The sequence below is a fragment of the Salminus brasiliensis genome, chromosome 13 (genome assembly GCF_030463535.1).
Source record: "Salminus brasiliensis chromosome 13, fSalBra1.hap2, whole genome shotgun sequence".
Lineage (NCBI taxonomy): Eukaryota > Metazoa > Chordata > Actinopteri > Characiformes > Bryconidae > Salminus > Salminus brasiliensis.
In genome coordinates this window covers 28,316,278-28,327,578 of record NC_132890.1, presented here as the reverse complement: position 1 = coordinate 28,327,578, position 11,301 = coordinate 28,316,278, and the positions used below count along the sequence as shown (strand labels likewise).

The following is an 11,301-nucleotide window of genomic DNA, read 5'->3' as shown; positions in this document are numbered from 1 at the left end:
AGTATTAAAGGACATTCAACACATCACTCCCAGGTCTAGTTGACCCCCCAGTACACATGAACACTGTAACACACTTTACACTTTTTAACTCTAAAAGACTTTACAGTTCCCACCGTAATGTTAGGGACAAAATCGCATGTTGTTGTTGTTGTTTTGCCTCTGAAGTTTTACTCATTGACGTGGGTAAAGTGCTCATTCTCAGACGTCACAAGTTTTTGGGTAATCTTCTCAGACTGCGACCATCTTCTGCTTGTACTGGTTTCAGATAGGCAGAAGTACTTTATTGATGTGAGGGGAATTGCAGACGCAATGGCTTGTCTCTTTCGTTTTTTTTTTTCCTTCAGTATTTGAAAGATATGCTCAGATCAGGGGCCGGATTCACAGAAGTGTCCTAAGAAAGAAATTCTTCTTAGGTGTGCTTTTTTCTTAACGAAACGATAAATTGATATTCTTCAAAATTCTTCATAAGAATTTTCAGTTGTGTTCTTTTGCATTGTTTATGGTAAGCTGTGAAAATACAGCATTAAAGACTATGTCACAAATGGTAACATCTTAAGAGAATAATTTTCGTAATTAAAAATTCTTAAGAGAATATTTGAGAATGTCTTAAGACGTTTTGGAAAATTGCATTTAAGTACATCTTCATGAAGTTCTTAGTGTTTCTCATACGTGCTACTGTCCTTTGTGAGTTTTATCATAGGACCGCTTTTGTGAATCCGGCCCTGTTTGCCTCCAGAATTTCCTGTTCCTTTATTAATCCATTCCTGCCTCTGCCAGTGAACTGTTCCCTGGCAGCAACACAAGCCCGCATGATCAATACACCCAATGCGTAAGAGTTGTAGTTTCATGAAATTCTGCGCCCGTATACTCTCCAAACAACCATTGCTCACTGCAGCCAAGAAGTTCATCAGTCCACGTGACTTGTTTCCAGATTGCATCAGGACTGTTTAGATATTTCTCCTAAATCTCTGATGCTCTGATGATGTCCCTCTGATGCTGGACACAGGAAAGGTTGTCTTCTGTTGAGTCTTTTCTGACGGGCATGTTTGTGCAGGTGTCGCAGCACAGTAGAGCAGGCTAGACAGCTGTGAGGAGGAGCTTATAGCTGCTGATTGTTGAAGTATTTAGAAAGCTTTGAAATTGGCATCATGTGTTATGCTCTTATCAATGAGTGTGAACAGGCCACAGGCTAATCAAGCTAATTAAGGTCTGAGACCTTTGTAAAAGTTATCCGAGGGCCTGTTTACACCTGCTATTAACATGTACGAATGTACGAGACGAATCTCTTCCACATTTAATACAAGCGTAAACCAATGTCTGTCAGGCAATGTTAAAAAATAAGACTGATTGTTAATGTAGATCTTGGTTTCTCTCTTTCCATCTTGCTCTATCGCCCTGGCTCTCTGTTGTGTGTGTGCGTGCGTAAGAGCTCCAATAAAAAAAAAATGCATGGGAACAATTATTTAGAACATTTATACTTACTATATCAGCAAAAAGCTGAGTAAAGCTGGAGCACGCAGAGGAGAAATGAAATCACAGAGTTTTACAGGCTGTCTGGACACAGTTTCGGTTATATCATGTAAGTACATCTAGATCGTATGATCACTGGTCCTCCTGCACAAAGGTTAATTACTTCATTTAGATTAGGGATGAACGTGCTGTGGGGTGTGTGTGTGTGTGTGTGTAGTGGATCGATGCATTTGTTGTGTGTACGTAGCACTTGTCTGACACACTTCTCACTGACCTTTTACCCATGGGTATTATTGATGCTGTGTAGTTGTTGCATCACATTTGGCACTGAGGCTGAGTCATGCCAGCTTATCAGCACTGTTTTATTGGGTCAGTTCAGCTGGACTCTTTCCTGATAACACACTGATAAAACACTCAAACCAGCTAACCCCTGGGGGCCTTAGTGCTGAATCTGCACGATGTGCGCTCTCAACCATTCTGAGATTGACACTGACTTTATTTAAGGGGGCACTACAGCGACGGGCAAGCCGGCTTGTACTACATGAATGGGTTCACCTTCATTGCAAGTGTTAAGCGCTGCCTGTCAAAAGAATTAACACCTGGTTTATCTACTCCACCTCTGGGGTCGATGGCAAAAGTTGAACTCCTAACTCCCGCTGTTGCCCCTGTTGGTTGCAGAATTTGCAGTTGCTGCTCGGTTTAATACCATGGAATATGTTTGCCATCGTCCATCTACTGTTAGGATATAAACACAGCATTAGAATTCTCCACCAAGCCTGTTGAGCTCACAGTGGTGTTGCTTTAGCCTTCACCAACATGTGCAAATCCTGGCTCTTAATCGCCAAATATGGATGCTTACACCGCTACCAATCAGCACAGTAGAATCTGGCTCTCCTGATTCTGTCGGAAGTTCAGGTCCAGCCCTGTAGGTTTGTTTCATGCAAGACGTGCTTTTCACACACTTTGTTAAGCCTCTCAAGGTTACAGAGATAGCAGATAAGTAAGGAAAGTGGAGGAGATATGTGGGCTGGACCATGGGCTGCGGCATACCCAGCAGTTGCCATGTGCACAAACACAAACACACATATACACACCTGAAAAATTCCATGCTTTCAGAACCAGCAGAGTGCAAAACTGATGCAATATAGCTAACAAGTAATTGAAGCTAATACCCCATCAGTTAACACTGTACAAACCTGGCCTACAAGGCTAATGTAGCTAACAAGTAATGGATGCTTATAACAACCCGGTTAACATGATTAATTATTAATAATAATTATATCTATTATATCTATAAATTATTTCATTATAGCCCACCAGCAATCAATGTATAACCAACAAGTGTTGGAAGCTAATACCCCATCATTTTACACAGTGCAAAGGGTAATATAGATAATAGTGTTGGCTTTCATTACTTGCTAGTCACAGTAGCATCATAGTTAAAACTAAAGAAGCATTCCACCAACCGGCACTGCTAGACTAGCCACACGGACTAGACTAACTAAAACATAATGGAATTAATCTCAAATTGCAGCTCTACTTTAGTAGAGATTAGAGATTACTGAACAATTCCACATGTCTTGAAGAGTGTGTGGAGATTTAAGCATGCAGTAAGCATCATGTTAACTGTTATTCAGCCTGTATTGTCTCGTGCTGGTTGACATCTCCAATCAATAAGTCAAATGTTTAATTTTAAATAAACTCAATAGACATCAACAACAAAAATACCTTTAAATACCTTGAGCTAGAATCTGTGTGCAGTAGTAGCAATACTCAGTAGTGCACACAGGGCTACTGCAATAGTATATTTAAGTGTATGTAGTGTGCCATACACTCCATTACAGTTATAGTAAGGCATGTTTATTACCTATTGCAGTCAATCAAATTACAGAAATAAATGGAAGCACTGAGTGCAGTACAGTAAATCAGACCTGAGCTAAAGTGTGTGCCTGAAGCAGCATTTACATGTTTGGCCTTTGCGCGTGTGTTATGTCCCCCACCCCAACAAGGCAGATAGCAAGGTGGGGGGTGGATGGGGTGATAAAAATGTGCTGCTGTAAGGGTTCAGCTTTCACTGCTTTGCACACGTCACTATCCTATATAAACTCCCTCAGGGAGCCGCGCGCTGCACTACTGTCCCAAAGCTGAGAGAAAATGCTGCGCGTTCGCTGTCTGAGAGGAGGGAGCCGGGGGGCCGAGGCCGCTCACCTCATTGGGAGCATGGTCAGTATCTTCATCGTCGTCGCTGTCATGATCACTTTAGAGGTCTTGAGGTGTTCTTGTTTTGAGACACCAGAATGGAACAACTGCATCATTTAAGGTGGAAACATAAAAGGCCAGTTTTACTTAAGTACTTTTTTACGGAGCATTTATTGTAGTATTTAGTGTTGATATTTTTGGTTGTACTCAAGTGGTTTACTCCAACTGCAGTCCTCACAAACCTCCAGCCAGGCCACGTTTGCACCAGCCCAAGTATTCAGATCTTTGGGGGGAAAAAATAAAATGTATATGAGCACATGTCACTAGGGCTGTATCCTCCCACAGTACCGCCACTGGAGCCACAGACAGGGAGCTGAGGGGTTTAACTGCAGTGTTTAGGAGGCTTCTGCCTAAAGCTGAAAACCTGGAGAGCGTCTGAGAGCTGTACTGATTCCATAAATCTACAGCTGCTGTCACCTTATGTGTTTCGACTGGAGAACATCTGTATATCTCTCACATTTAGTCTTTGACTGTTGACCTTTAGGGCTGTACAGTGTTTCTGTGGGCTTGTGTAATACAGGGGAGGGGCTTTAGACTAGGTCATGGGACCAAACAGCACTCTGATTCATTTCACTGATTCATTTGGGCATAAATTACTTAGTTAATAAATAAAAACAGATCCATTGATTCATCAGTGCATTCATGCAACAAATTCATTCTTTCATGCATTCATTGATGCAATGATTATTTAATTAACTGATTCATTAATGCATGCAGACAACCAGACATTCATGAATTACTGTTTTAATGAACACATTCACACGCACACACATTTATGTTTTTATTTATTCATTTCTTTATTAATGTAGGCCTGCTTGGTTACTTCATTCAGTGATTCATTAATGCATTTATTTGCACATTCATTCACTTATGCATGGGTTATTTAGCTAGTTGGTTAAATAAGACAGTCATTCATTCATTCATGCATTAAACACACTAACCACATAAAAACAATAATGCATTCATGCCTGCATGCCTATACAAAACTCATTCATTTGTTCATTCACTCAGTCATACATATATTTATTCTTTCAGGCACACAAAACATATATGCAAACCTTCATTAATGCATTCTTATATTCATGCATTTTTTCATCATTTATTCTGTGATTCATTTCTTCATACTGAAATCAAACTCTCTCTCCCTCTGCAGGTCGGTCGCTCAGTGAGCCGTTTGGTTCAGAATGTGTTTCGAAGGTCCAGCTCTGCAGCAGCGGTGCAGCCTCACCCCCAGGAGGAGGTGGAGGAGTGCCCTGTGTGCGCCTATAACGAGTGGGACCTGCTGGAGGAGGTGATTGTGGGAAGGGCTGAAAACGCTCGCGTCCCACCGTTTACTGTTGAGGTCAAGGTGCGGTCACTCACTTCACACACTTCTTTTCATTCTGCTTTACCAGGTAGCCAAGCTCAGGTGTGACACTAAACTCTAATCTTCAGTACACACAGGTGCCACTCTGGCAATGGTTTTATATAGATCTCAAAGCACTGTTTGACATACGACAGTTCACAGAACTACTTCAGTGCTTAAACTGGTCATGACAATGTTCATAATCAACAGTGGGTGGAGAATTCGACGTAGTAAACACAATTGTACAGTAATAAGTGCAGCTTTATTTAAGAATTCTATACTAAAGACAAACTCTAAGTGTGCTTCTGTTTGTTTGTGTGAACGATTGCAGATTAATCTTACTGTGAACTGTGTGTGTTCATACTGTAGTTGGTAAACACTGTTTTGCACTCTGCAGGCCAACACGTATGAGAAGTATTGGCCATTTTATCAGAAATATGGTGGCCAGACATTCCCTGAGGAACATCTGAAGAAAGCCATTACTGAGATTGAGGAAATGTGCAATATTCTGCGCCACGAGGGCGTTGTCGTCCAGAGACCAGAACCGATCGACTGGTCAGTCGAGTACAAAACACCGGACTTCACTTCTACAGGTGTGTGAAAATCTAAAAATGAAGCAAAATTACGCTACAGTCACTTTGACATAATGCACATATTGGGTGCTTATGTGTCAGCCTATTCATTGAACCGTGTGTGTGTTTGTGTGTAGGAATGTACGCTGCAATGCCAAGGGACATTCTTCTGGTGGTGGGCAATGAGATCATTGAGGCTCCAATGGCCTGGAGAGCACGCTTCTTTGAGTACCGTGCCTACAGACCCCTCATCAAGGAGTACTTTAGGAGAGGAGCTAAATGGACCACTGCACCCAAACCCACCATGGCTGATGAGCTGTATGATCAGGTGGGTTTACACATGCACACATGCACTCTTAAGATGCATATATATATATATATATATATATATATATATATATATATATATATATATATATATATATATATATATATATACATACATATATATATATATAATGAATAAGAAAGTTTACTCACATCTGCAGTGAACTAACAGAAGGTATACAATGCAGGTCAGAAATAACTGTGGTATAAAGACTGATGAGTTTATCAGGTAATAAACCGCAGTAATAAAGTGACCTACTTTTATACAGATTTCCCTCTAGTGGCAGATTTAAAGTACTGCTTAAGGTATTTATTGGCTCCAGCTTTCCTGCTTGCTTACAGTAATGTGTGTGTGTGTGTGTGTGTGTGTGTGTGTGTGTGTGTGTGTGCAGGAATACCCCATCCGTACTGTGGAGGACAGGCATAAACTGGCTGCAGAGGGGAAGTTTGTGACCACTGAGCATGAGCCCTGTTTTGATGCTGCGGATTTCATCAGAGCCGGAACTGACCTGTTCGTACAGAGGAGTCAGGTAACACACACACACTTGCTCTTTTTACACACTTGGTGTAATTAATGAGTACTGCAATTAGACTAGCGAGGAGTGAGGGGGTAGTGTGAGTGAATGAGTGTGTGTGTGCAGAGTGAGCATTAAACACCCTGTAGATCCCTCTGTCCTACTGAGTGTGTGTGTGCGTGTGTGTGTCTGTGCTTGTATTTAAATGTGTTTTGTTAGTATTACTGGATGTTTCTGTGTTGACAGGTTACTAACTTTATGGGAATCGAGTGGATGCGCCGTCACCTCGCTCCGAACTACAAGGTTCACATCATCTCCTTTAAGGACCCGAACCCAATGCACATAGATGCCACCTTCAACATCATTGGACCAGGCCTGGTGCTGTCCAATCCGGACCGCCCATGCCGACAGGTGAGCTTAGGTGCACCTGAGTCCAAAATAACCCCCAAAGTGTTTTAGAATGAATACAGTAACAGAATGACTAGAATTACTGTTACAGGATGACTGAACTACTGTTATAGAATGAATAAAGTACTATTACAGACTGACTAGAAATACTGTTACAGATTACATCTAATGTTATAGAATGACTGAATTACTGTTACAAAATGACTAAAAGTACTGTTACAGACTGCCTATATTAATGTTACAGAGTGACTAAAGCTGTTATAAAATCACTGAATTACTGTTAATAGATTGACAGAATACTATCACAAGATAACTGAATTAATGTTACAGATTGACTGCAGTAATGTTACTAGGGTGACTAGGGTTACTGTTACTGGCTGACTGAATTATTGTTACAGAATGATTGAATAACTGTTACAGATCAACACAATCACAGTTACAGAATGACTGCATTGTTGTTAAAGAATTACAAAAATACAAACCACAATTTCCTGAGTGAATTCATAGAAATTCAAACAGTTGTTACAAAATGTCTAATCTTGTCATTTACAGATTGAGATGTTTAAGAAAGCTGGCTGGACAGTGGTGAAACCGCCAACACCATTAATTCCAGATGGTGCGTTTGAGTCAATACAATACAGACATGAATGAGTGTAATTTTCTTATGTAAAATTGCTCAAGCATATTTTATTATGTAATGTGTAAATATAATGGATTGCTGCTGTTTTTAGACCACCCTCTCTGGATGTCCTCCAAGTGGCTGTCCATGAACGTCTTGATGCTGGATGAGAAACGTGTCATGGTGGATGCCAATGAGACTACTATTCAGAAAATGTTTGAAAGTCTTGGTGAGTAGCACATAAATTGTTCAGGTTTGGAAATGCACTTTATAAACAAAATACAGAATTTATCATTATTATTTTTATGATTGGTGCTGATGTGTCCGGCTGTGCGCTGTTCTAACAGGTATTGAGACGATTAAAGTGAGCATTCGTCATGCCAACTCCCTGGGAGGGGGGTTCCACTGCTGGACGACAGATGTCCGCCGCCGCGGGACCCTGCAGTCGTACTTTCATTAGCCTGCCAGAAACAAGCAGTTATTATTGAGCTTCCATTTACACAGCAATGAAGAATTTAACAATCAACATACAGTTCTTAATAATCAGTACTGCTGCATGTTCTGTGATTTTACCGTGCTGTGCATGTAAGAGCTTCTGCAGATGTTAAAGTAAAACAGAAACGGAAACACAGCTGAGACTCAGTCATCTCAATAACAACTGCGTTTCTGGCTGGCTACTGAATCCCAACTATTGTAGGAATGACGGCTGTACCATACCATAATTCCCAGGGAAGTAGGCAGGGTTCTGCTCTCAACGTCACCAAGACAACAAGCACGACCAGACGAATAGACAAAGAGTTGCTACCTCCTTTTTACAATTGACAGTTATTTACAATTCTAGTATTTCATAAAGATTGATTCTGCCATGGATTTTGTACCTTTTTCTAAAAGATCAATTGTCGTAGGTCATCACACATCTGATTTCTTAGTTGAGATATTTTTTTAAATTATGAACCAAAATGTAAATATATATATATGTGGTAAATAACTTTTTTTCATACATTTTATTGGCATATATTTTTCACTGTTTCCCACTAAGACAGCTGTTTCTATATTTGTGTAAAGGAGTGTGTTGGGTGAAGTTTGAGTATCTGTACCTTTGCCTCTGGGGTCATCCTCAATAGCAGATTCTGGCTCTCTGCTGTCGTCCCTGCACTGCTTCGCTGCTTCTGTGTTTGTATTGAAAGGTATTTGCAATTTTGGGAACATTTTAGCTGCTGTGAGCCTCCAGTCAGTGTTGCCGCCCTGCTGGTGGGCACCGGTGGGGGCATGCGGTTCAAACTGACCTCTAAAGTAACAGAAATGTGAGAATGTGTGCTAGGTCAATTAAGAGAAAATTTGCAATAAACGCTAGTCGCCATAAAATGTAACTTTGCATGATGTGAAAATATTAAAACTCATTTATGAATGTGATGTGTGTCCTCTGAATTTATTTATGGGTCATTCCACCCGATCTGACCTAGAGCCGGTAATGACATGGTCTTCCATGAACAGGTTTGAGGAAAACTGTAAACTATTTAACTATTTAACTCACACAGTTTTGTAACTACGCTCCAAAGAGGTTTTCAGTAACATTTCTAAATCAGATCTTAAGAATTTATATTAAGAATCAATCACATGACTTTAAAGTATTTACATATAGTTCTGGTCTGCTTTTGTGTTTTATTGCCCTTAAGAACATTATATAATATTTAAATAATTATATAAAAACACTTTGAACACTTTAGTTAAAAGCAGAGCAAGTGCAACTTACCTCAAGGATGGGTTAACTGTACCAGGCAGATAGGTTAGCAGTGCCTTATTACAGCCACCAACAGGGAGATTCAAATAATACATGAGTGAATTCTGTAACAGTAACTCTACACACACTCAGTTATCAAATCAGAAGTTGGAGCCTCAAGCTATCATAGCGCAGAAGTGAAAGGTGTTCTGCCTAGCAAAGAAGCGTTATGCCACCACCATCCCCAGACATTCATTTAATAATGAGGTAATAAGTAGTACAAACAAGCAAACAAAGGGGAAGTTTATTCAACCACTTTGGTTCCAGGACAAAAAAAAAAGCCTGGACGCTTGTCTTCTGTGGATCTTAAAGGATGGCGGGTCAAGCTGAGCCGTTCTTGAAGCTCAAAGGTCTCGGATCAGCTTTTGACTATTGCCATTAAGTACGGAGGGGCCGGTCCATTCTTGGCTTTGTAGGCCAGCCTCAGGGTTTCGAACCTGATGCGGGCAGCAGCTACAGGAAGCCACTACAGAGGAGTTACATGGCTGAACTAAATGTTGAAGACGACCCGTGCTGCCACATTCTGGATCAATTGCAGGGGCCTGATGGTGCACAAAAGGAGACCAGCCAGAAGGGAGTTGCAGTAATCAAGTCTTGAAGTGAGAAAAGAATGAACAAGCACCTGGGTAGTCTCTCTAGAGAGGAAGGGTCGAGTTTTTCAGATGTTAAAAGGAGAAATCTGCATGACCGAGTCAGATTTGCAACATGAGTTGAGAGCAATAACTGGTCATCCATGACAACACCAAGGCTTCCAACACCAAAGTTCTTCCACTGGTTGATGGTATTTTCCCTTGATTTCCAGTTTGTTCTTACCAATGGTTAGCGCCACCAAAAGTGCTCTACTTTCTTCCTCGTTTAGGTGGACTGATGATGTATCACCAGACAGAGTGACAGGGAGTCGGGTTCTTTAATAATATCGTTTAGAAAATAGTTTAGAACAAGTTGTCAGAAATGGTTGATGGGTGTGTAATACCATAAAGCATGTATATCAATGTTTGGGGTGTTTAGTGAGCGATGTTTTTAGAGCTCAGAGTCTACTATTTTATCCCTTTCTGCTCAGTGTAGTGTACTCTGTGAATGACCTTATATTGTATAAGGTGGAGGTTCGTGTTGTAGTCGTGTTTATCAGGATGTTTGTCCACAAGCCGACAGTGGCCTTAATTAAGAGATTGTCTTCCCACTTTATCATTGGTACAGAGATTGTTTGGTCTAACTCAGATATGCATCTATAAATCTTAGACGAGAGTTTGTTTAAGGAGGAGATGCTGAGGAATTCTAAGACTGGTGGAGTAAGGTCTAGTATACCTTTTTGTCTTGAATTTTTGAATTTAGTAAAGATCTGAGTTGATGATATTCCAGAATACCAGATATCCCGGGTTACTCTCTATGCCGTCTGACTGGGTTAGATGTAGGATGGGTTTTTGTTGGGATGTGATTGTTCTGTAAATGCTTTTTTCTTTCCATTTGTGTAAAGTTAGCATTTGTTTAAGGGCAGGAAGGGCAGGGTTGTGCCACATGGGTGAATATTTGAAAGGTGATATTATTAGGCTATCATTGGGGTTTTGAAACAGGGGTGGCGTTTGGGTGTTGTGCTAATAAATGGTAAGTCTGAGAGCTGTTTTTCATTGCTTCGAGTCTGTTCTTCTTCTCTCCACAGTCCTTCTGTTTGATTAGACTTTGTCCATTAAGTTATGATGTAGTTGATTTGCAAGAAAGTACTGTTGGAAATTAGGAGCTTCGAGGCCTCCCTCAGTTCTGTGTGTTTGTAATGTGTCTAGCTTCATTCTTGGCGGTTTATTTTTCCAGTAGAATTTGGAGATGCTAGAGTCTAAGGCTTTAAACCAGGTATGAGGAGACTGAATGGGAATCCTTGAGAAGAAATAGTTGGCTTTCGGTAATCCTGTCATTTTGTTGGAAGATATTCTGATTAGAATTTTATTATTCTGATCAGCAAATTAACAAGCCCTTTTTGAGTTGTAGTGTGTCAGAACAGGACACCACTAAAC

The 11,301-nt window shown here is 40.6% G+C and overlaps 1 protein-coding gene across 3 annotated transcripts in view; it reads left to right on the top strand.

Annotated features, from left to right (window-relative positions):
- gatm (glycine amidinotransferase (L-arginine:glycine amidinotransferase)) overlaps positions 1–8,891 on the top strand; it is an 11,534-nt gene extending 2,643 nt beyond the window's left edge. Inside the window, exons 1-9 of one of the 3 annotated variants that reach the window (XM_072694668.1) lie at positions 3,039–3,693; positions 4,883–5,077; positions 5,472–5,667; positions 5,784–5,974; positions 6,366–6,503; positions 6,735–6,899; positions 7,449–7,512; positions 7,628–7,744; positions 7,863–8,891. In XM_072694668.1, coding sequence (XP_072550769.1) covers positions 3,625–3,693; positions 4,883–5,077; positions 5,472–5,667; positions 5,784–5,974; positions 6,366–6,503; positions 6,735–6,899; positions 7,449–7,512; positions 7,628–7,744; positions 7,863–7,975 — 1,248 coding nt within the window. In that variant the 5' untranslated portion in view covers positions 3,039–3,624 and the 3' untranslated portion in view covers positions 7,976–8,891. Of the gene's footprint in view, positions 1–3,038; positions 3,694–4,052; positions 5,078–5,471; positions 5,668–5,783; positions 5,975–6,365; positions 6,504–6,734; positions 6,900–7,448; positions 7,513–7,627; positions 7,745–7,862 lie in introns of those variants that run through there. The other 2 variants (XM_072694669.1, XM_072694667.1) reach the window with 2 other exon arrangements.
- The last annotated feature ends 2,410 nt before the right edge of the window (positions 8,892–11,301 follow it).